The following is a 26491-nucleotide window of genomic DNA, read 5'->3' on the forward strand; positions in this document are numbered from 1 at the left end:
TAATTCTTTTCTATTGTTCTTTTTTCTTTTCTTGAGTCAATTTTTGTAAAAGAAAAATAGAATTCCAGTTTTTTTAAAATTCTCATAAAATATTCGAGATTCCAAATTTTGTTCATGATTTCGAAAATTGTTCATGTTTTGTCTACAATTTTTGAACATTGTTCAAAAAAAATTAAAATTTTGTTTCTGTCATAAAAAATTGCTCAATTTTTTCAAAAATAAAATCAGTTTTAATTTTTTTTCACAATTCAAAAAAAACCAACGGAAGTTAAAATATGTTGGCAATTTTCTTTAAAAAAAATGCTTCCCCAAAAAATGTTCATGTTTTTCATTTTTTCCCATTTTTTGAATTTTTTTCACAATTCCAAAAAAGATTCTGAAATCTAAATATTTTCACGGTTTCAGAAATAAACTCACATTAAAAAACTGTTCACGTTCTACAAAATGTTGATGTTTTCCAAATCTTTCAAATTTAATTTTTGATAATAAATAAAAATTTGGAATTCGGGATTTTCACAATTTTTGAAAAAAAATCACGTTTTTCCATTTTTTTGTTCATGTTTTTAAATAATTATTCACTTTTTAGTAGGTTTTGAAAACAGGTTCTTTTGGTTGAGAAACTAGAGTAAAAAGCCCAAACTAATAAATAGAAAATCAATCACGGATAAAGTGGGCCTCCCATGGACACCTTCAGTGAAAGCTCCCTTTTTTTGACGCCTACGGGCGTCATACAGGAGCTCTCCCGTGTAACAGCTAGCACTGCCCAGTGCGCGGCGTTGCAGAGGCCGTGCTACATGGAGCCCGTTTTGCCAAAAAATAATTGAAATATATTTAAAAGTTTCGGAAAATATTAATTTTTTATAAAATGCATATGCATCTTCGTCAAGTATGTAAGTTTCATCATGTAATTCGATTATTTGCATGCTACACAAAAAAAAATTGACCCAAAAGCAACAAAGATAAAGCCCATCTTAATCTGTGTGTTTCTTTTTTGTATACATTACATGTAAACATATATGTTAATGAAATTTTATACGTGTATACTACAAATATACATCTGTGTATATACCTTTTTCAGATTTTTTTAATATATGGAAATAGTATTTTCGCTCAAAAACAATAAAGAGCTCTATGAAGCTCGGCCTCTGCAATGCTTTTTCGCAGCGCTGCCACCCTATCTGTTATCCTCGTTTTCTTAGGCCACCAATCCACTTTGAAAACCTCGATGTCATAAATGCACCTACTGTCGTTACTACACGGAACGGAGGCCAACGTAGTAGCTTAGCCCTGCCAGCCTTGCTGTGATGAACTGGAGAATCTAGCTCCCTCCCATGAATCAATCAATCAATCATGGCCGGCCCACGTCCCAATCCTCGGGCAGGCATTGACAATTCGACGCAATCTATCTACTCCTGCAGTTAGTTGATCAGGAGAAAACAAGATGTTCAAAACCACTTGCCACATGTTTCAGTTCAGAGAGAAAGAGATGTTCTTGTGCGGACTCGATAGAGCAAATTAGCACGACTCATGGCGGTTCTAGAGGTCATTAGCAGTTTGCCAGTTAGTGCAAATTAACCCGCATCAACTTGATTACTACTATAATCTGGTATCGCATGATGAGCAGAGTTGACCTGGTTATCAATCATAGATAGTTGGGCAGTCCCAGTGTCCACCACCAGCAGCCTATATTTTCAGCCATCATCTCGATCGAATCCTGCCTGTTTATCCGCGCGAGTGACGCACCACACTGACAGCGACGACCACCCAAGCAATCGCCCAAATTTTTGCCAAACTCGAGAGGATATAGACGCAGATCGAGATATTGGGAAGCTCACCTTTCCGTCTACGTAGTACTCAGCTGCAAGCTGCGACGCCACCATTATCGGTCGTCTACTAGCTCAGCTAGCCCGAGACTTTTCGCTCTCCTGCCCTTATCTCTCTCGCAGCGCTAGGCATAATTGAGATCTACTGTAGTACTACGTATGTTCGGTAGGTAGCCAATTGCGTCGAGGTGGGCGGGCGTGCGTGCGTTCAAAAAGACTTCCCTTTCCCGTGCGTCTCTCTCACCCTCACCCTCAGCGCAGTGCTCTCCATGATTAGCTCCTCTTGGAGGGCAGGAACGAACGTCAGCGGGAACTCAATCGCAGCAGCCGCGGCTATTTAGCCTCGGGGGCACTGCTGCACTTGCTGCTCGGAGTCGAGTCAGCGAGGAGTACGTCTACGTCGTGATGGGGTGGAGATCTGCGGCCGGCCGTCTGCTGGCGATCCTGCTCGTTCTGCACCTCCTCGTCGCCTCCTCCCACGCGGCCCGCTTCACGAGTGAGCAACCCCTTCTTCCACCTCAAGAACCTCATCGCCTTCTCCGGCGTTTTTCCGGTCAGGACGCCGCTTGGAGGTGTGAATTGTATCGGTGCTGATTTTGATGTGGGTGTGTGCAGGGAGCTACAGGATGATGGCGGTGGAGGCTCCGGCGTTTCGCGGTGCTAGAGGCGATTCAGGAGAGGTACGTACGTGCTTGATCCACTGCTTGCTTGAACACGGTTGGCTGGCTTGAGATTTACGGTACCTCTCGCTTGGGTTCACCTGCTGTTCTCGATCGCTTCTCGGGCTGAATATTTTTGTATGTCAGCCTGATGCCATCTCATGAGTCTGGGGGAAACGATGAGTCCATCTATATCTCTTCAGAATAGAAAAGGAGAATAAAGAAAAGAAAAAAACAAGCCGTGTCATTGTCCAACTAAGTCCGCATCTTTTTAGTAATCTGATGACAGTGTGATTCTTGGTGACGAGGCCACGTGATTTGGTGTTTGAGCGCAACATAATTGTAGTTTATCTTTTCTCTAAAAAATATATTGTAGTTTATTGTACATCAACGCGGGCATTGCTAGATCTAAATCACTTGATGAAATCAACAAACCAAACCATATTCAGAGAACTGTACTATGTTTGGGTTCACGCAATATACTGTTCCCCATATCAAAACTCTTGCTAGGTAATCAATCAATCAATCATATTGCTGAAACAGGTCAAAATGATGCAGAGCAACAGGAGGGAGAGCGACGCGATCGTGGAGGAGATGTTCGGGAGGATGGCTCTGCAGACGACCGACTACCCGGGTTCAGGCCCTAACGATCGTCACACCCCCAAGGCGCCCGGGACATGATCGTGCCATGTCAAAGTACAGACCCTCAGCTCGCCCAGACGCACGTCATATATAGTATATGATGTACAGAAGATTTATTAGCCCATCGACAAATTAGAACTTAGAACCCATCAAAATGGGGGATTATTCAAGTGTAAATTCGTATACGTGTGGAGGTTACTGTAAGATTGTGTGCTGTGCCATTTCTATTAAGAGAAGTCCAATGCTTTTATCCAGTTTTTTTTTACTTTCTCAAAACTGAAGAGAAGTCCCTGATACAGTTTTTTTAGTTTCTGCAACCAAAACATGCCAGCGTTTTCTCCTGACAAAAATCGACAAAACATTAAAACTAATACAGGAACGATAGAATGGGTGATACTAAAACACTTTGGATGTGTTTGGTTACCTGCATCCTATCTTTGCAGGCTCTGAGAGGCCAAATCCGAGCTATTTGGTTGCATAGGCCATACGAAGAAACATACCCGCAAGAAACTGAAAGCACCCCTCAAACAGGCTTTGGAGAAACACTCAAATCGATTATTTCATCGTATGCATGCCTGGATCAATGCAATTTACACTACAGAAAGAGATTGCGGGTTGGAATTTTGTGGGCAATCAAACATCATGCAGAACATGCTCAGAGCATACATTCCCTCATGTAGCCTCCACTGGGCCAGGCTCTTGGGAAACGTGAAACCCTCAACGGGAACCAAGCACGATGCATGTATTTGTCTCGCCTTTAGTGAGGCGAAAAAAGCTAGGCCAGGGGATGCCCTGAATGGGCCGGCCCAGCGTGGGAGGAGTGCTCGCTCGCTAGCGCACGTCCTATTCTGCTATTTATTTTCAGTTGTTCCTGCACACGAATAATAGGTTCATGGTTTCTTGTGACGGTTTCTCGTGCCACTGTCGTCGTTGCCATCTGAGAAATTTAGGTCCTCTCGCCTTCGGCTGCCATCTAGGTGCTAAGAGGTGGGGGGACCTCAGATCTTCATGACGTCTATGTTCTTCGTCAACGTCTAGTGATCATCATAGTCTTGTGAGAATAAATTTCCTCTCGTTCTTTTGGCGGTGCCATGAGGTTAGAGAGTTTTCTGTCCTCACAGATCCGTGGATCTGATGAGTTTATATTGTTGTGTCAATATTTTTTTGTTGGTTTAACTCTTTGTGGAGGTGAAATCTTTTATCGACACCATGGTGAAGATATAGTGATTCGACGGACTGCACTTCTAGGTGATCATCCCTGGCCCAAGTACTTTCATCGATCAAGGCCTACCATCTTTTTGGATGGGCGACTCAAGGCGCTTTCAAAAATCATTATTGGTAATGTTCGTGCGGGTGAAAGAGTGACAACATCATTGCTCCGGTCCAATTGCAGCATCTTTACTAAAGTCATTGGAGTATTTATTCGAGCAGAGATTGATACCACGAAGAAGGTGTTTTCAAGAGATTCCATTCTAATTTTTAGTCATAGGAGATTTTCTTGGATCTTAGGTCCAAATCCATGTACCTGTAATTGTTATGACTATGAATAAAGTTACAGGTGTTTCTCTGAAAAAAAATATTTATGATTTTATTGCTTTTATTTATATTTCCTAAACAGAAAATATTTTACGAATTTTTTATAAAATGGTCATCGTGCTTCTAAAAGATGCTCATGCAATGTAAAATGTTCATACCATTCAGAAAAATATGTTCATGGCATTTAAGAAATTTCAGGTGTTTAAAAAATATGTCATGAATTTTTAGATGTTTGTACAACATAAATAAAATGTTCATATAAATTGAAAAAAATACGTAGCATTCAGCAAAAAATCGTGACTATTGAAAAAAAATATACATGTGAATAAAAAATGTTTGGGACATTATATAAAATATTTATACAATTTTGAAACATGTTCATGTATTTTTTTATAAAATGTTCCATATCATTCAAAAGATTTTCATGACATTTTAAAAAAGGTTCACGTGTTTCCAAAATATTCATGACTTTTTGTATATACTATGTAAAATGTTCCCATAATTTAACAAAAATGTTGCATCAAATTGTAGAAAATGTTCTAACACTTAAGAAATATTTTGCAGGTTAAAAATAGTGGCATTTTTTTAATAATGTTCAGTGTGTATTAAAAATATTCACCATGCATTCGAATAATGTTCAACCTGTATACCGAAAAAGTTCGATGTGTATTCGAAGAAAGTATGCATGTATTTGAAACCTGAAGAAAAAAAAACTAAAGAGAAAATGTACAGGAAAAGAAAAGAACAAAAGAAAAACAAGGAAAACCTATAAAAACACATAGATATAGAAGATAAATAAAATTAAAAGCTGGTCCGAACTGGTCCATAAAAGCTTCCCAAACTGCTCCGGGAAGCTACAGTATTGAGCCGGCCCATTATAAAAGTGTCAGAGGCAGGATGAGAATTAAATCTCATCAATAAGCGAGACATAGCCCTCGTGCCAAACATGTCCTATGTGTGCGCAACAGACCGGTAGCTTGCGTTCCACCATGCAGCTAGAAACATCAAGGTACAAACTCAAATTTCAGTTAGAAACAACAACAAAATTGACAAGATCATGGCATACCTGTAATTTGGGAACTGGGTGCAGGAGAGTACTCGCTATTCTTCACCGACTGAGCGTCAACCTGCGAGCTGCAAGAGAAGATGTCCAGTTTAATCAGACCCGCAACGCGCCACGCCGAGAAGCACGGCCTGCGCCGAGACCGCCGGCCCATCAAATACGACTGCGTTCCTATGCCGCCGTCACGGACGATCAAACAGGTCCAGAGGTCCAGCACGGCACCCGTAGGGCGTATCTGACACCCCGTTCCTATTCAGCGCCTTAAGCGCCCGTTACAGGCATTCCTGCTAACGGGCGCACACTCGGTACTAACGGGCCGGCCCATCGCCCCTTTGGCAAATGGTTTTATACCACAAAAAATTGTACTCCAGGTAGAATCGAACTTGAGACCTCCAGAATCGATAGACGATGCACTAACCACCGCGCCACCCAGCCTGCTGTGACAAGTAACATCTATTCTTTTGCTGTATTCTTTCCTCTATTCTTTTGAGTTTTCTTTTTCCATTTTTTCTTTTTCCACTTTTCCTTTTTCCATTTTCTGTTTTTTTCTTTTTTCTCTTCTTCCTTTTTCAAATGGATTAAAGTTTTTATATTTTTCTATGAACTTTCTCTAAAATCAATGAACTGTTTGTCAAGTTTGATGAACTTTTTTTTTCAAATTTTGTGAACATTTTTTAAATTTGATGAACTTTTTTTCCTATGTGTCTCAAAATTGATGAACTTTAATTCAAATTCGATGAACTTTAATTCAAATTCGATGAAATTTTCTAAATTTGATGAACTTTTTTTTCAAATTTGATGAACTTTTCTTCAACTCGATTAACTTTTTTTCAAATGTGATGAACTTTTCCCTAAATTGATGAACTTTTCTTCAAATTCGATGAACTTTTCTTCAAATTCGATGAACTTTTTTCAAAATCGATGAACTCTTTTGAAGTTTGTGAACTTTTCTTCAAAAGTGATGAACGTTTTCAAATTCACGATTTTTTTCAAAATAATTCAAAAATCGAAGTGATATAATAGACTGTATTGTGCAAATAAAGAGCGCGGCCACACTTGTTCTTATATTGTTCGCGCTGCTATTTGTCATTAATGTCTAGTCGGTCTAGTGGTTGTCCAAACTAAGAGCATCTGGGGGCGGCCGGCGCCGGCGCGAAAAAATCGCCTGGGAGGCCAGCGTGCTGGGTTCGGGCTGGGTCTGTCGACGCTGATTTCGGGCCTGGCCGGCGAAAATCGGGCTCCTAGAGGCGCGACTGGGCCGTTTTTTCGGCGCCGGCGCGAAAAAATCGACTGGGAGGCCTTTCTGGGAGCGCGGCTGGAGATGCTCGAAGGCGAGTATACTGCGGCCTGAGTTCGAATCCAGGTGTAGGCGCTTTTTGCGTTTTTTGGCGTCGTTAATTCGCTGCGCACTGCCTTCATGGGCCGGCCCAACAGAGTACGGCTGTGTGCGCCAGTCAGCTGTTCGGGCGCTGAAGGCGCCGAACAGGAGCTCTCCTAGCGACGTCCAGCAGTCTCCATGAGGTCGGAGTCTTTTTTTTTTTTGCGGGGACCATGAGGTCGGAGTCAACCTCCGGCGTCGAGGGCCCAGGTACGTACTGCACGTACGCGCTTAATCCGCTGCTTGAACGCGGTGAACTGGTTTGACATCCACCGCTCTCCGATTCTCCTGCTGTTCTCGCTAGCTTCTCAGCCTGGACTGAATATTTTAGGGTTGGACGACTGGAAAAGAAGAAAAAAAAATAGTGTTGGCCTGATGCCTTCTCACGAGTCGCGAGGAAACAACGAGTCCATCTATATCGCTTCACAATAGAAAAAAGAGCCGTGATCCTCAACAACAAAAAAAAGAGCCGTGTCACTGTGCAACTAGCTCCTCATTTTCAAGTTCTTTGCTAGTCTGATTCCTGGTGATGAGTCCACATGCTTCGATGCTTGCGCACAGTTGTCGTTTATAGTACATCAACGCGGCTTTGCTAGATCTAAATCACTTGATTTGTTACGTTTGATGGAATCATGAACCTTATTCAGAGAGCTGTACTATCCACTTAGTTCATGCAGCACCTTCCCCGGACGATGGCCACCCGCACAAGGCGCCTGGGATATGATAATGACGAGGCAAGTGTGGGGACCCTCAGCTTCCTCGGACTTGATATAGGCCCAGTTCTTTTGACCCAATTATGGGGAATTAGGGTCTGAAAAATCAGAAGCTAGAAAGAACTCGTTTTGATTCTGTAGAATCGTCAAAATCGAACCATAATCGACAAAAAAAATGTAGATGGCATGCGCTATGCACGCGATGTCTTGCGATCAAACTACAATCGAAGTTACACGATACAATTCTACATGGCTTCGTGCCCATGTTTCTTTACACAACGGGGGTTTGAGAAAACAGCCACAGAAGATCATGTATAGAACTTTTGATCTCATCAACACCAGACCGTGAGTGTGCAACAGTGCAAGTGTATAGTGGGTTCACGATGATTCCAGAAAGACCATCTCCACCTCGTTCTGGCGCATGGCGGCACCAAGTGAATCCCTGAAACCATGGCCATTGAATCAGTTGGGTTGGGTAAGAAATCAACGGCTAATAAATGTTTCTACATCACGGCGGGTGACGAGTCAATGTTCAAAAAAATGTGTACTATAGTAGTAGAGATAATAGAAGGGTTTAGCATGCTTTGCTGCGTCGTTGGTGTTATTGGTTTTTATAATTTTTTTTACTTTGTATGGGCATGTTTTGATGTCCTCCACCTTCCAACTCCACAAACTCTAAAGTTGGAGTCGAGCCGAACGTTTTAGCACCAAGAAGCTGGATCTGAGAAGCTGTAGCTGACCGTAGTGTAAAACTGCGAAGCTGGGAAAGCCGAACTCCACCAAATTGAGAAGCTGAGAGTTTGACATATTTACAGAGAATTGCCCCCGCCAAAATAAACGTTTCATCCTCCTCACAGTCGAAATAGAACTGCACGACCCTTTCCCCCTTGAATCACTCTCTCGTACACAAGCTGGCTCACTTGTGCTGGTTCCAAACGACCCATTAAGACGCTCAAACAGGCCAAGGATGTTGTCGGCCCATGGGGGCGACGCAAGAAGCCAGCGATGCTACCGAATAGGATTCTTGTCGCTGCGTGGAGCTGGAAGTTACGATCAGAAGCTGGATTCGAGGAGTTTTTGGAGTTGGGAGGACATCAGAACAAGCCCTCTCAAAATATTATGTGCATTAGATTTTGAAAACTCAAACCTCTTTAAGTTTGACCAATTTGCAGAGAAATATATCAATATCCATAATATCAAATCGGCGTCATTAGATTCATCATGAAATGAACTTTCCTATTTTATTTATTTAGTATTGTGGATGTTGATATTTTTAGCTCTGAACATGCTCAAAGTTAAAGAAATTTGTCTTTTCAAGAAACTAACACACCTTGTATTTTGGAACCGAGAGGGTATTTAGTTTGGTGAGTTGAGGAGATGATGAAGTGTATTTTAATTTTTTTTATAATGCGGTGTTTTGGTGGGTCTTTCGCGGTATGATTCTGCGTTATCTGCTAATCAACCTACTTATGTAGGGGAATTTTCTACGTCGGTGGCATGTACTATATTAGTGCTATAGTATGACATCTTTGCGCTTCTTTTCTCTAGGTGGCGAGAGCTGTGTGGGATTGATATGTTTTTATAGGCCGGTTGCTGCCGATTGGTTTAAAAAAATTGTTGACCCGGTCAAAAGTGAATCCAATCAAAAATTAAATACCTCAATCGAATGAGAAAGCTTCAAAATTAAGAGGATAGCGGATTAAAAGAATATAATGAGAAAGGGCCATAAGAAATTAATAACCCGGTCAAAAACGAGTGACCCAATTTCAAATTGAAGACCCAATTGATTGTGAGGCCTTAAAATTTAGTAAACATCGTGTATTAACTCGAAGGGTTGGACGCGCTTTGCTGCACCGTTGGTGTTGTTGGATTTCTTTAGAAAATCATTTTTCTAAATAAGGTGTATTACTTTTTTGAAAAGTCAAATATTTTAGTTTGATCACATTTGTAGAGAAGTATATCAAAATCCATAATATCAAATCGATATGATTAGATTCATCATGAAATGAATTTCCGTACTTTTTTGTTTAATATTGTGGATGCCGATAATTTTGCTCTGAACTTGGTCAGTGAAACAAATTTGACTTCTCACTAAACTAATACACCTTATAGTTTGGAAGTAATGGAACATTTAGTTTGACGGGTGGGCCTTCGTGGTTGATTCTATGTTATCCATTAACCAACCTATATTTATGTGGGGAAATTTTTGCATCAGCAGCTGCATGTACTATATTGGTGGTACAGTATCACATGTTTTTTTTTCTGGATGGTGGGATGGTGCGCGGGATTGATATGTTTTTATAGGACAGTTGTTGCTGATTGATTTGAAAAATCGTTGGACCGGTCAAAATTGTAAATAAAATCCAAAATTGAATACCTCAATTGAATGAAAGGCTTAAAAATTAGGGAACATAGTGAATTAAAAGAATTGAATGCGAGAGTTTGAGAAATTGTTGACCCGGTAAATATAGGGTGACCCAATTCTAAATTGAATACCTCAATTAATTGTGAGGCCTTGAAAATTAGGAAACATAGTGTATAGTATAAATGAATTGAACGAGAAAGCTTTGAGAAATGGTTGACCTGGTCAAAGTCGGGTGACCGAATTCTAATTGGAGACCTCAATTGAATGTAGACTCTTCAAAACTAGGGAGCATAGTGTTATAAATAGAGGATTGTTGTAAATAAGATTTATTAGCTCATCGCCCGTTAGAGCACTGTAAAATGGGGGCCATTTAAGTGTAAATTCGTATGCATGTGAATGTTATTATAAGATTTGTGTGCCATGCCATTTCTATTAAAGAAAAGCACTGTTTTTATCCGTTTTTTTAATAAAATGAGTAATTATATTTTCCCAATAGTGAATTCTGAACTTTCCTCCTATTTGCTTTTCTCGAAACTAAAGAGAAGTCCACACTATTTTTTTTAAGTTTCTACAGCCAAAACATGTCAGAGATTTCTTCATGCAGAAGATAAACATAACAGAAAAACTAATACAAGAACAGTGGAACAACACGTTAGTCTTAGAGCGAGACCTTTCGCACGATTTCTGAGTTGAGGAAAGTTGCACAAGGACGAACGGAAGGGGTATGAGAGGAAGGAGGTCACATGATGGAGGAGAGCGATGTTCAAGATCTTGCGAAGCGACTGCCGTACTACTAGAGCAAGTTTAATCCATTCAAAAAGTCTTTAACTCCCCGAAACTGCCAGATTTGAAAGTTAGCCATATCTAACCCATCTCTAATACCTAGGTGTTCGGTGGAACGACTACAAGTTTTTTCTCTCCTCCCTTCTCACTTTTGCTTGTTATTCTCTTTTTTTTGCGGGTGTGCTTGTTATTCTCTAACTGAATATGTCATTCAATTAATTTTGTGAGGCAGTTGACATATGTGGAGGCTTGTTCAAGATTTTTTTCAGCAACTCATTGTCGGAGTAAGAAGATGAATTCGAGATAGCCATGATTTTTTTTATTGCGGGGGAGATAACCATGACTTTGATCATTAAAGAGATAACCGCCGGCAATCTCATGGGCAACTGCGAGATGGCCTTTGTGGAGCGCATGTGGCAATATATTGGACATATATTGGACCGTAGATCTTTCACATAACATCATATTTGCACCATGTTCATTTAGAATATTTGCAACCATTTGAACCCTATGTTGTGTCTGAGTTTGAATTATTGAAAACAATTGCTTTGAAATGTTTATAAATGCCTGCGTTATAAGCATCTAAGTTTGAATTAATATGTTGTAATAGTTGATACAGGGTTATATTTGCAAAAGGAATGCAGAAATAATAAATATTTTTTTTTTGTTAAGAGTTAAGTTTAGGGGATGGGTTAGATGCCACCATCCCAGTTTTAGGAGCAGGTTGCCGGGAGGTGAGTGTTGAGGTCTTAGGATAGGTCACAGCTGCTCTTATCTGCACCCGGAAAAGCATAAGCATAAACCCCAGTCCCCAGCAGAATTACTGGAGTATTCAGATGTGTCGACATTTTTCTTTCACGGTCCGTCGTTTTCTCCGGCTCAGTGCAGAGAGTGGCCTTCAGCCTCGATGCAGCAGCTGCGTCTCTATCACCAACCACATAGACGATGTTACGCGACGTGCCACACCGCTCCAGTCTCGCTGTTGACGCATACACAGCACCAGCAAGCAGTTGGGCGCAGCATCGTTCGTCCTGAAGCTACCCAGTAGAAACAAGTAAACAACAACGAGATTATGGCACAGTTGGAATTTGGGAGGAAGGAATTTGGCTGCGCAGCAGAATTATGAACAAAACCTTGGAATTTGGCTTTCTCTGAAGAAAAGAAAATTCAGTTTCATTGACATCGCAGCATCTTCCGCAATTATGTACACAATTTTGCCCCAATTCCTCCTCTCCTCTCCTCTTCAGCAACTTGTGTATGTACAACGAAGAAGGTGATGAAGAAAAAGTAAACCGCCGCCACCATGAACCGAACCAATCGGAACCAATTGGAAGCCTAACCCTACTCCTAATCCACGTCCTCGATCCTGATGTTGATCGGCTCCTCCCTCTGCTCCTCCACCTGCTGTGGCCTCTCCGCTCCCCGCAGCGTCACGATGCTGACCAGCACCGCGCCCCTGGGCCCGCGCCTCTCGCCGTCGCCGCTCTGCTGCTGCTGCTCCTCGGCCGCCGGCTCCGCCTTGGGGAGTTCGTGGCGGCAGACGGGGCAGCTCCCGTGCACGCCCAGCCACCGCTCCAGGCACTCCCCGTGGAAGCGGTGCCCGCACGGCATCTCCTTGCCGGCCCCGAACGCGTCGAGGCAGATCGCGCAGTCGCCAAGCGAGCCCTCGCCGTCCCCAGCGGCCTGGACCTCCTTCAGCGAGGCGATCGCCGCCTTGGACGCCGGCGGGACGCCGCCGCCGACCTCGCCGGAGAAGAGGTCGCCGCCGTCGCCGCTGAGGATGAAGTGATGCACCGTCACCCGCCCGCCGCCCGCCCCCGGCATTGCGTCGGCGGCCGAGGGGCCCCTCGCCATCAGCATGAGCAGCCGCATGATGCCGGCCGCCATGTTGTCGCCGTTCGCCGAGTCCATGGGAGGGAAGGAGCCGAGAGCGAGAGGGGAGAGGAGGTGGAGGAGCCTCTGTCTTTTTGCCGGCGAGTTCTGTGTTTTTCTCGTGAGATGTACCGCGGATTTGGAACAGGAGGGGTATATAAGACGGCGGAGGGCGACGGGTGGGGTGAAAGTTCTGGAAGATTCTAGGCTGGCGCGCTGGGTCTCTGAGCTGTGGGCCCTATTTTACCCGATGGCACGGTGGTTTCCGTTGCGACTTGCGAGGTTGGGGAGGACGTTAACGGGTCGGGTTGGAATCGGTTGGGAGGGGCGACGGCGGGAGCGCGTGGTTCCGGAACGTTCCAGATATTTCGTCTGTGCCGTCAGTGATGGGGTCTACTGAGGGCTGCACTGTTCGGCATGTGACCGGAATGTTGTGGAAGCAGGGGACTGGCTGGGCGGCTGAGGTGCTGGTCCGCGTGTAATCCTAAACGACGCCTATAGCGCTGGTTTCTTCCTTTTTTGCAAACGGCGTGCCCTCTCATCAAATTGGGCCGGCCCATATAGACACACTAGGCGAATCTCTTCTTCCTGGTTATTATTATGGGGACCCCTAAAAAAAGGTTATTATTATGGGGAAGCTCCCAAAAGCTTCCTAGGCCGGTTTTGGGAAGCTTCTGAAAGCTTCCGGACCGTTTTTATTTACGTTATTTGTTTTTATGAACCATAGTTTCTATTTTCTATTTTTCCCGTTTCTTTCTTTTTTTAAATTCGTTGAACTTTTTTCAAAACAGATGACATTTTAAAAATTTGATGAACCCACTCTACCTTCGCTCCCTCGCTCCCGCGCATCACTCGCTCGCTCGATCAAGTCGCGTCGCCTACTTTTCTTTTTTTTTCTGCTGAGCTGTTGTTTCAGGGCAAAAAATGGAGGGAATATGCTCGTAAATTTTCCATAAATATGAAAAAATAACACAGAAAAATTATGAATTAATAAAAAAGTTCATTGAATATGAAAAAAGTTCATCGAATACGAAGAAAGTTCATCGAATTTAAAAAAAGTTCATTGAATTTGAAGAAAAGTTCATCGAATACGAAAAAGGTTCATCGATGTTGAAAAAAGTTCAACGCTTTTGAAGAAAAGTCATCGAATTTGAAGAAAAGTTTATCATTTTTCAAAAAAAAGTTCACCAAACTTGAGAAAAGTTCATCGAATACGAAGAAAGTTCATCGAATTTAAAAAGAAGTTCATCGAATACGAAAAAGGTTCATCGATGTTGAAAAAAGTTCAACGCTTTTGAAGAAAAGTCATCAAATTTGAAGAAAAGTTTATCAATTTTCAAAAAAAAGTTCATCAAACTTGAGAAAAGTTCATCGAATTTGAAAAAGTTCACCGGTTTCGAAAAAAGTTCATCGGACTTGAAAAAAAGTTCACCGAATTTGAAAAAAGTTCATCGAGTTTGAAAAAATTTCATCGATTTTGCAAAAACTTGAATAAAAAAACTTTCTCGAATTTGAAAAAGGAAAGGAAAAAAAGGAAAAAAGAAGGACGACGATAACTGCCACACGTGTGGGCGTTAAGGGGTCTTCCCACACATTTTGTGTGGTGTCTAAGAGGATCAGCCCACACGCCTACATGTGGGCAAAAGAACTAGCGCCCACATGCCTCTTTTTTCCCTTGCGGTTTCTCTCACACGCCTACGTGTGGGCAAAATGCATAACGCCCACACGACCTCTCTCAGCCGCCTACCTCACGGTCCCGCACGCCCAGCGTGACAGTCATCACGCGTCCCCATAGTTGCCATGGTCCGGACCCTCTTCAATGTTTGTTTACCTGCAGTTGCCATGTCGCTGAACTACAGTTGCCATGTCGGACAACTACAATTGCCATTTTGGACAACTGCAGTTATTGTCATGTATGGTCTGGTTTACTATAGTTGCCATGATTTGAAAACTTTAGAGGTTGCCGCCTACTAACACTAAGCAGTTGCCATGTATGGTCTGGTTTACTACAATTGCCATGATTTGAAAACCTTAGGAGTTGTCACCTACTAACACTAGGCAGTTGCCGTGTAGCGCTACAAAGAGACATGGCAAAACAACATGTTCGGGTAAAAAGAGAGTTGCCATCTGCTTACAAGCACACTAGGGCAGTTGCCGTGTACCCTGCAAAACATAGGGCAACTGACATGTTCGGGTAAAAAAAGAGAGTTGACATCTGCTTACAAGCACACTAGGGCAGTTGCCATATACACTGCAAAACACATGGCAACTGGCAGCTTGGGTGTGGGAGAGGAGACGGACGTGTGGGCGAGATGGCAAATGCCCACATACCAGCCCTTGTGCGTAAGTGAAAAGTGGCGTGTGGGCGAACTGCTAAACAGAAGGAAATATGCCCTGGAGGCAATAATAAAGTTGTTATTTATATTTCCTTATATCATGATAAATATCTATTATTCATGCTAGAATTGTATTAACCGGAAGCTTAGTACATGTGTGAATACATAGACAAAACAGAGTGTCCCTAGTATGCCTCTACTTGACTAGCTCATTCATCAAAGATGGTTAAGTTTTCTGACCATGGACATGTATTGTCATTTGATGAACGGGATCACATCATTAAGAGAATGATGTGATGGACAAGACCCATCCGTTAGCTTAGCATAATGATCGTTAAGTTTTATTGCTATTGCTTTCTTCATGACTTATACATATTTCTTTGACTATGAGATTATGCAACTCCCGAATACCGGAGGAACACCTTGTATGCTATCAAACGTCACAACGTAACTGGGTGATTATAAAGATGCTCTACAGGTGTCTCTGAAGGTGTTTGTTGGCTTGGCATAGATCAAGATTAGGATTTGTCACTCCATGTATCAGAGGTATCTCTGGGCCCTCTCGGTAATGCACATCATAATAAGCCTTGCAAGCAATGTGACTAATGAGTTAGTTACGGGATGATGCATTACGGAACGAGTAAAGAGACTTGCGGGTAACGAGATTGAACTAGGTATGAGGATACCGACGATCGAATCTCGGGCAAGTAACATACCGATGACAAAGGGAATAACGTATGTTGTCATAAGGTTCGACCAATAAAGATCTTCGTAGAATATGTAGGAACCAATATGCACATCCAGGTTCCGCTATTGGTTATTGACCAGAGAGAGGTCTCGGTCATGTCTACATAGTTTTCGAACCCGTAGGGTCCGCACGCTTAACGTTCGTTGACGATATAGTATTATATGAGTTATGTATGTTGGTGACCGAATGTTGTTCGGAGTCCCGGATGAGATCACGAACATGACGAGGAGCTCCGGAATGGTCCGGAGGTAAAGATTGATATATAGGATGATATGGTTCGGCCAAGGGGTGAAGCCCATGAGGCTTTAGGTCGGTGCAAAAGGAGTTTTGCGGAGGCCAGGGGGCCAAACGCCGGAGACCCTGGCGTCTGGCCCTGGGCCAGACGCCAAGGATTGTGGCATTTGGTCCTGGAGTCCGAGTGGGCTCTTGCCTTTCGGGCAAAACCGACTTTAAGGAGGCTTTTGCTCCAAGTTTCGACCCCAGGGCTCAACATATAAATAGAGGGGCAGGGCTAGCACCAAAGACACATCAAGAAACACCAAGCCGTGTACCGGCAACCCCGTCCCCTCTAGTTTATCCTCCGTCATAGTTTTTGTAGTGCTTAGGCGAAGCCCTACAGAGATTGTTCTTCACCAACACCGTCACCACGCCGTCGTGTTGCCGGAACTCATGTACTACTTCGCCCCTCTTGCTGGATCAAGAAGGCGAGGACGTCATCGAGCTGAACATGTGTTGAACACGGAGGTGTGGTACTTTCGGTACTTGATCGGGACAGATCAAGAAGGTGTACGACTACATCAACCGCGTTGATAAACGCTTCCGCTTTGCGATCTTCAAGGGTATGAAGATGCTCTCCCCCTCTCGTTGCTATGCATCTCCTAGATAGATCTTGCGTGAGCGTAGGAATTTTTTTGAAATTGCATGCTACGTTCCCCAACAGTGGCATCCGAGCCAGGTCTATGCGAAAATGTTATATGCACGAGTAGAACACAATGAGTTGTGGGCGATAATAGTCATACTGCTTACCAGCAACGTCTTACTTTGATTCGGCGGTATTGTTGGATGAAGCGGCCCGGACCGACATTACATGACCGCGTTCATGAGACTAGTTCTACCGACGTGCTTTGCACACAGGTGGCTAGTGGGTGTCTGTTTCTCCAATTTTAGTTGAATCGAATTTGACTACGCCCTGTCTTTGTTGAAGGTTAAAACAACACACTTGACGAAAAATCATTGTGGTTTTGATGCATAGGTAAGAACGGTTCTTGCTAGAAGCCCGTAGCAGCCACGTAAAACTTGCAACAACAAAGTAGAAGATGTCTAACTTGTTTTTGCAGGGCTTGTTGTGATGTGATATGGTCAAGACGTGATGATATATAAATTTTTGTATGAGATGATCATGTTTTGTAGAAGTTATAGGCAACTGGCAGGAGCCTTATGGTTGTTGCTTTATTGTATGAAATGCAATCACCATGTGATTGCTTTACTTTATCACTAAGCGGTAGCGATAGTCGTAGAAGCAATAGTTGGCGAGACGACAACGATGCTACGATGGAGATCAAGGTGTCAAGCCGGTGACAATGGTGATCATGACGCTACTTTGGAGATGGAGATCAAAGGCACAAGATGATGATGGCCATATCATATCACTTATTTTGATTGCATGTGATGTTTATCCTTTATGCATCTTATTTTGCTTAGTACGACGGTAGCATTATAAGATGATCCCTTACTAAAATTTCAAGGTATAAGTGTTCTCCCTGAGTATGCACTGTTGCGACAGTTCTTCGTGCTGAGACACCACGTGATGATCGGGTGTGATAAGCTCTACGTTCACATACAACGGGTGCAAGCCAGTTTTGCACACGCAGAATACTCGGGTTAAACTTGACGAACCTAGCATATGCAGATATGGCCTCGGAACACTGGAGACCGAAAGGTCGAGCGTGAATCATATAGAAGATATGATCAACATAGAGGTGTTCACCATTGAAAACTACTCCATCTCACGTGATGATCGGACATGGTTTAGTTGATATGGATCACATGATCATTTAGATGACTAGAGGGATGTCTATCTAAGTGGAAGTTCTTAAGTAATATGATTAATTGAACTTTAATTTATCATGAACTTAGTCCTGATAGTATTTGCATATCTATGTTGTAGATCAATAGCTCGCGTATAGCTTCCCCGTTTATTTTTGATATGTTCCTAGAGAAAAGTAAGTTGAAAGATGTTAGTAGCAATGATGCGGACTAGGTTCGTGATCTGAGGATTATCCTCATTACTGCACAGAAGAATTATGTCCTTGATGCACCACTAGGTGACAGAACTATTGCAGGAGCAGATGCAAACGTTATGAACGTTTGGCAAGCTCGGTATGATGACTACTTGATAGTTTAGTGCACCATACTTTACGGCTTAGAACTGGGACTTCAAAAATGTTTTGAACGACATGGAGCATATGAGATGTTCCAAGAGTTGAAATTGGTATTTCAGACTCATGCCCGTGTTAAGAGGTATGAGACCTCTGACAAAGTATTTTGCCTACAAGATGGAGGAGAATAGCTCAGCTAGTGAGCATGTGCTCAGAATGTCTAAGTACTACAATCACTTGAATCAAATGGGAGTTAATCTTCCAGATAAGATAGTGATTGACAAAGTTCTCTAGTCACTATCACCGAGTTACTAGAACTTCGTGATGAACTATAATATGCAAGGGATAACAGAAACGATTCCCAAGCTCCTCGTGATGCTGAAATCGGCGAAGGTAGAAATCAAGAAAAAGCATCAAGTGTTGATGGTTGACAAGACCACTAGTTTCAAGTAAAGGGGCAAGGGAAAGAAAGGGAAACTTCAAGAGGAATGGCAAGCAAGTTGACACTCCCATGAAGAAGCCCAAAGCTGGACCCAAGCCTGAAACTGAGTGCTTCTACTTCAAAGGAAATGATCACTGGAAGCGGAACTGCCCCAAATACTTGGCGGATAAGAAGGATGGCAAAGTGAACAAAAGTATATATGATATACATGTTATTGATGTGTACTTTACTAGTGTTCATAGTAGCCCATGGGTATTTGATACTGGTTCAGTTGATATGATTAGTAACTTGAAACAAGAGTTACAAAATGAACAAAGACTAGTTGAGGGCGAGGTGACGATGTGTTCTGGAAGTGATTCCAAGGTTGATAAGATCACCATCGCATACTCCATCTACCTTCGGGATTAGTATTGGACCTAAATAAATGTTATTTGGTGTTTGCGTTGAGCATGAGTATGATTGAATCATGTTTATTGCGATACGGTTATTCATTTAAGTCAGAGAATAATTGTTGTTCTGTTTACATGAATAAAACCTTCTATGGTCTTACATCCAATGTAAATGGTTTACTGAATCTCGATTGCAGTGATACACATATTGATGCCAAAAGATGCAAAGTTAATAATGATAGTGCAACATGTTTGTGGCACTGCCATTTAGGTCATAAGGGTGTAAAGCGCATGAAGAAACTCCATGCTGATGGGCTTTTAGAATCACTTGATTATGAATCACTTGATGCTTGCGAACCATTCCTCATGGGCAAGATGACTAAGACTCCGTTCTCCGGAACAATGGAGTGAGCAACAGACTTGTTGGAAATAATACATATTGATGTATGCGGTCCGATGAGTGTTGAGGCTCGTGGCGGGTATCGTTATTTTCTGACCTTCACAGATGATTTGAGCATATATGGGTATATATACTTGATGAAACATAAGTCTGAAACATTTGAAAAGTTCAAAGAATTTCATAGTGAAGTGGAAAATCATCATAACAAGAAAATAAAGTTTCTACGATCTGATCGTGGAGGTGAATATTTGAGTTACGAGTTTGGTCTTCATTTGAAACAATGTGGAATAGTTTCACAACTTACGCCACCTGGAACACCACAACGTAATGGTGTGTCCGAACGTCGTAATCGTACTTTATTAGATATTGTGCGATCTATGATGTCTCTTACCGATTTACCACTATTGTTTTGGGGTTATGCATTAGAGACATCTGCATTCATGTTAAATAGGGCACCGTCTAAATCCGTTGAGACGACACCGTATGAATTGTGGTTTAACAAGAAACCTAAGCTGTCATTTCTTAAAGTTTGGGGTGGCATTGCTTATGTGAAAAAGTTTCAGCCTGATAAGCTCGAACCCAAATCGGAGAAGTGCGTCTTCATAGGATACCCAAAAGAAACTGTTGGGTACACCTTCTATCACAGATCCGAAGGCAAGATCTTTGTTGCTAAGAATGGGTCCTTTCTAGAGAAGGAGTTTCTCTCGAAAGAAGTGAGTGGGAGGAAAGTAGAACTTGATGTGGTAATTGTACCTTCTCTCGAATTGGAAAATGGTTCATCACAGAAATTAGTTCCGGTGATACCTACACCAATTAGTGAGGAAGTTAATGATGATGATCATGAAACTTCAGATCAAGTTACTATCGAACCTGTAGCTCAAGCAAAATACGTTCCGCACCAGAGTGGTACGGTAATCCTATTCTGGAAGTCATGTTACTAGACCATGATGAACCTGCGAACTATGAGGAAGCGATGATGAGCCCAGATTCCGCAAAATGGCTTGAGGCCATGAAATCTGAGATGGGATCCATGTATGAAGAACAAAGTGTGGACTTTGATTGACTTGCCCGATGATTAGCAAGCCATTGAGAATAAATGGATCTTCAAGAGGAAGACGGACGCTGGTAGTAGTGTTACTATCTACAAAGCTCAAATTGCCGCAAAAAGTTTTCGACAAGTTCAAGGTGTTGACTACGATGAGATTTTCTCACTCGTAGCGATGCTTAAGTCTGTCCGAATCATGTTAGCAATTGCCACATTTTATGAAATCTAGCAAATGAATGTCAAAACTGCATTCCTTAATGGATTTATTAAAGAAGAGTTGTATATGATAGAACAAGAAGGTTTTGTCAATCCTAAAGGTGCTAACAAAGGGTGCAAGCTGCAGCGATCCATCTATGGACTGGTGCAAGCATCTCAGAGTTGGAATATATACTTTGATGAGTTGATCAAAGCATATAGTTTTATACAGACTTGCGGTGAAGCCTGTTGTCGGTGTCAAAACCGGCGGATCTCGGGTAGGGGGTCCCGAACTGTGCGTCTAAGGTTGATGGTAACAGGAGACGGGGGACACGATGTTTACCCAGGTTCGGGCCCTCTCTATGGAGGTAATACCCTACTTCCTGATTGATTGATCTTGATGAATATGAGTATTACAAGAGTAGATCTACCATGAGATCGTAATGGCTAAAACCCTAAGAGTCTAGCCTGTATGACTATGATTATGATTCTTCTAGCCTCTACGGACTAAGCCCTCCGGTTTATATAGACACCGGAGGGGACTAGGGTTGTACAAAGTCGGTTACAGAGAAAGGAATCTTCATATCAGGACGCCAAGCTTGCCTTCCACGCCAAGGAGAGTCCTATTCGGACACGGGAGAGGGTCTTCAGTCTTGTATCTTCACAGCCCATCAGTCCGGCCCACGTACTATAGTCCGGACGTCCGAGGACCCCTTAATCCAGGACTCCCTTAGTAGCCCCTGAACCAGGCTTCAATGACGATGTGTCCGGCGCGCAGATTATCTTCGACATTGCGAGGCGGGTTCCTTCTCCGAATACTCCAACACAGTCTTCGGACTTCAACGAACGTGTCCGGCTCTGCAAAACAAATACCTCACACCACCGCGGAGAGCATAATATTTCACGAGTCCAATCCGCTGACAACTTTTTGTAGCGTGACGTCATGTCACCGCCCGGTGTTTATATCGAACCGTTTTTTAGCCTGTCGCTCCATGTTCCGAGACGCGGTTTCATTGGCACGTCTTGTCGCAGCAGAGATCGTGTCCCCTTATTATGAGATTCTCATCAACACGGGCGTGGGTATTCCAACCGTTCGGTTGGCATGATTCCTTAAGAATAGGAAAGTTTTAAGGCCGAGGAGGAGGCGTTCAATATTCATTGTCTTTATAAAGGGACCAAGGCCCGTCTTGCTTCTTTACACCAACCCTTTCCTCAGCCTCTCCAACCTCGAGCTCCAGCGCCCAAGGTTCGATTGCTTCGAGCTTCCCAGCCATGTCCGGTCCCAGCCTTCAAGGTCGGTGTGTGCCATCCTCTGTCACCGAGGAGGATATCACGAAGCTCCGGGCGGCAAGATACCTGACCGCGGAAATCCCTCACAGGCTTCCTGCTCAAGGGCAGGTTATTCCTACCCCCAGATCCAATGAGAGGGTCGTATTCATCTCCCACTTCCTCTGAGGGCTAGGGTTCTCTCTCCACCTCTTTGTTCGAGGGCTCATGTTCTATTACGGGCTAGATTTTCATGATCTAACTCCGGACTCCTTTCTTCACGTCTCGGCGTTCATTATCACGTGCGAGGCCTTCCTCCGTATTCTCCCACACTGTGGCTTGTGGCTTAAGACCTTTAATGTGAAGCCGAAGGTAGTTGATGGGAAACAAGCGGAGTGCGGTGGTGCTACAGTGACAAAACTCATCAACGCTCCTTGGCTAAAAGGATCCTTCACAGAATCTTCCGACTTATGGCAGCGGGAGTGGTTTTACATCACTGAACCCCGTGGTACCAAGTGGGCAGCTACACCTGCATTCCGATCTGGCCCTCCAATTCAGCTCGCATCATGGGTCAATAAGGGGTTGAACTGGGGATCAATTGATGAAGTGCAGACTCTACAGAGCCGCATACGGAGTCTCCTTGAGAAGAACACCGAACTCATCGATGTGATTCAAGTAATGTTAGTCCGCCAGGTCCTCCCATGCCAACAACGACCACTCCACATGTGGGAGTTCAATCCGAAAGGACCACGAACCCTTCAGCACTTCTTCAGCGCGACGCATAGAGGAATGTGGAAGTTATTTTTCGGGACACGAAAACAATGGCCGGATACTACAAAGGACATCGGCCTTGACTGCAACCATCCGGATACCTCGGTAAGCATTTGACTCCCAAACACAGTTTAGTTAAACATCTCATAATAAGATACTGAGAAGACCACCTTCTTCCAGGGCTGGATAAAGAAGGCGGAGCGAATCAGGTGTTTGGCCCCCCTCACTGAAGACTCAGCTAGTCCCGTGCTAACAAGGATGCTGGTCCCGACGCCATACCAGGCGTCGGTGAAAGAGGACAATAAGGAGAGCGGGGGAGCCAAAGGTAGCCCCGAAGGTACACCAGACACTGTGTCCGGGGAGATTAAGGCTCCCTCTTCCGAAGACAAAAGAGAAGGAGAAGATGACATCCTTTCTCCTCATGGTAAGAAAAGGGCCGCCTCCGAAGATTGGGAGGTAAAGGCTCCTAAGCGCGGTAAGGTGCCCCTGTCAGGCGGTTCGGGCTCGGAAGGCGACGTTGTCGCACAGTTCCTCCATAAGGACAATCCTTCAGACGAATCGTAAGTGAACAAGGATGTTTTAAACATATCCCGTTCCTTTTCCTATTACCAGGGTGACATCTAGAATACATGTTTTTGCAGTCCGGCACACAGTCTTCCTCAACAATCCTCCTCTTCGAGGGATCTTCTTCCGGAGATGATGGAAAGCGAGACGCCTCCGCAAGCTTCCTCGCCCAACAGGGCGGACGACATCGAGGTGTCGTCCCGGAGGATCTCGCCCGATCAATAGAGGATAATGGAGACAACGCCCCAAGGTGAAACTTTGGCCGCCCGGGGTCCGGGGTATGCGGTCCCTGCGGGGACTAACAATAAAGGCACCGGACTATCCGGCTTACAGCCGGAGACGACTCTAGGGTCAAGCAAACATATCCTTCCAAAGGGAGTCCGTGCTCCCACAGCTGCTTCCAAGAATCCGGAGGCGCCGGATACACTGATGGACATGTTGCGATATTCGCCCGTATCAGAGGAACATCATACTTTGATGGGTACGGTGGTTGAGAGGATTCTGTCCGCGAAAAGCGGATTGAATGAAGCTTTCACGAGCCTACTAAGAGGCTTCGAGGTATGCAATGTTATATTTTCGGTTGCGCTCTATACGCAAAATGCACCTGTGTATAGATAGTAGCCCCTGAGACTCTGGTTGGCGTCCAAAGGGAGGCAATCAGAGGATCGAAAAAGAATCGTCCAGGAAATAATCCAATTAATTTGCACACAGGCTGTTACCTCGATGACGACTGCCCACACTACAGAGGTTGCAGGTCTGAAGGAAAAACTTGATGTGGCGGATGACGACATCACGCTTATTAACAAGCGGCTCGACGAGGCGCAAGGTATGTGAAAGAACATGCGGTGCCCCCATGTTTGATTTTGGTAATTGATGACAATCTCTATGGACTAATGGTTGCTTTGAGTTATATTTGAAGGATTTGTCCATAGGCATTTCTTGAAGTCCATGTGTTGGTTTCAAGGAGTTTATGTGGTGATCAAGGTGTTATTAAGGAATTATCCAAAGATTGGTCATGTGAGAATTGAGCTTATTGCAAGCATGTCTTGAAGAAGAAGATTGTGTGATCATTCATGTTTACCTTCAAGACATCATCCAAATGAAGAGAGTTGGAAAGAGTCAAGGTTGATCAAGACTAAGTCAAGAGTGAATCAAGTTGATCAACACACAAAGCGCACAAGATGTACCGAGGGATCAAGCGATCCCATGGTGTGGTAAGCATTGTCAATTACGCTTTGTGTACTAACCCATGGTCTTCGTGAGAGTTCTTTGTGGGGTTAGGTTGCGGTGTGCAAGTTCAAGTGAAGTGGGCAAGTTCAAGTAAAGCATCACGAAGAGATCAAATGCTTGAAGCCATTGTGGTGACAATGGACTTGTGAAGATGTGCGGAAGGGTGGCTCACCCATAGTGGAGTATGGGGGAGCAATCAACTAGTATTCATCGAGCCAACGCAATCAAGAAAGGTGGTCCATCTTGAGGGAGTCAAGATCGTCATCATCTAGCTCAAGTGGACCATGTGCAAGGCAAAGGTTTGCTCTTGATAGGTTTTCTATTTTACCGGTCTCATGATGGTAGTTGGGAGACCGGGTTATAGGATCGATTGCCGTACTATCAAGGGGGGCTCTCGACGAGTAGCTTGATCGTATCGTTCATAGAGAGCTCAAACCATTGCATCCTTGCATCATCTTTATTGGTTCTTGTTTGGTTCTTCTCTTTGTGAGTTTTGGAGCTTATGGTCATCTTGATGACAAGCTCGAGTTCATCGAAAACTGAGTTCACTCGCATCTTCTATGATGTTTTTGATGTTGGAGGTTATGCCGGTTCTTCTTGGTTGGAGGTTTCACTCCTCTATTTGTTGGCATACCTCCCCTGCCTCTTCTTACTATAACCAACAAGCTTGAGTTTGCTCAATTCGGAGCTCATATGAAGAAGTTTTGGCAGTTCTGTTTTTCTCCCTGCGGTAGTACCGCGGTGGCAGCGGTAGTACCGCTTGTAGCGTCAAGCGGTAGTACCGCTCCAGTACCGCTCTACTACCGCCTCGATTTTGGGTCTGCTCTTTTCGTGTCGGGTTCAGCGGTAGTCGCGCGGCAGTAAGGCATGGTAGTACCGCTACTGCACTACTGCCACCGTACTCTGCTCTGTCCTGCCTCCTTTTATCCCATGTTCTGCTCCTCCAGCGGTAGTACCCCTGGGGTGAGCGGTAGTACCGCTTATCGGCGGTACTACCGCCCCAAGGTTCTTGTGTTGTTGCTCCTTTTGACTGCTTCTTCCGCCCGAGCGGTAGTACCGCTCGTGTGCGGGCTGAGCACATAACGGTTGGATTTTCCCCCTCCTATAAAAGGGGGTCTTCTTCCCCAATGAACCTTATCCTTTGAGCTCGTGTTCTTCCCCCATTGTTGACCTTCTTCGAGCTTGCTATCTCTCAATCCCTCCATGGATTCTTGCTAGTTTTTGAGGGAAAAGAGAGAGGAGATCTAGATCCACATTTCCACCAATCACTTTCTCCTCTATGTGAAGGGAACCCCTTGGATCTAGATCTTGGAGTTCTTGGTGTTCTCCTTCTTGTTCTTCCTCTCATTTTCCTCCCTAGCATTAGTTGCTTCGGTGGGATTTGAGAGACAAGGACTTGGGCACTCCGTGTGCCCTTGCCATTGCATTTGGTGCATCGGTTTGAGTTCTCCACGGTGATACGTGGAAGTTACAAGTTGAGAAGCTTATTACTCTTGGGTGCTTGGTACCCTTGAGCTTGTTCCTCTTGGGTGCTTGGGCGCCCTAGACGGTTGGTGGTGTTCGGAGCTCAATCATTGTGGTGTAAAGCTCCGGGCAAGCGTCGGGGTCTCCAATTAGGTTGTGGAGATCGCCCCGAGCAATTTGACGGGTTCCGGTGACCGCCCCCAAGGGTTGCCAAAGTGTACGGGTTCGGTGACCGCCCCCAAGGGTTGCCATTTGTACGGGTTCGGTGACCGCCCTCAAGGTCCCCTTAGTGGAATCACGGCATCTTGCATTGTGCGAGGGCGTGAGGAGATTACGGTGGACCTAGTGGCTTCTTGGGGAGCATTGTGCCTCCACACCACTCCAAACGGAGATTAGCATCCGCAAGGGTGTGAACTTCGGGATACATCG

The 26491-nt window shown here is 44.0% G+C and overlaps 1 protein-coding gene across 1 annotated transcript; it reads right to left on the reverse strand.

The window, feature by feature from the left end:
- Nucleotides 1-12118: 12118 nt before the first annotated feature.
- On the reverse strand, nt 12119-12977 carry LOC123048954 (E3 ubiquitin-protein ligase RDUF1). Its single transcript, XM_044471965.1, has one exon. The coding sequence runs from the start codon at nt 12871-12873 to the stop codon at nt 12310-12312; it is 564 nt and encodes a 187-aa protein (XP_044327900.1). The 5' UTR covers nt 12874-12977; the 3' UTR covers nt 12119-12309.
- Between the last annotated feature and the right edge of the window lie 13514 nt (nt 12978-26491).

Source organism: Triticum aestivum, chromosome 2D (genome assembly GCF_018294505.1).
Source record: "Triticum aestivum cultivar Chinese Spring chromosome 2D, IWGSC CS RefSeq v2.1, whole genome shotgun sequence".
NCBI lineage: Eukaryota > Viridiplantae > Streptophyta > Magnoliopsida > Poales > Poaceae > Triticum > Triticum aestivum.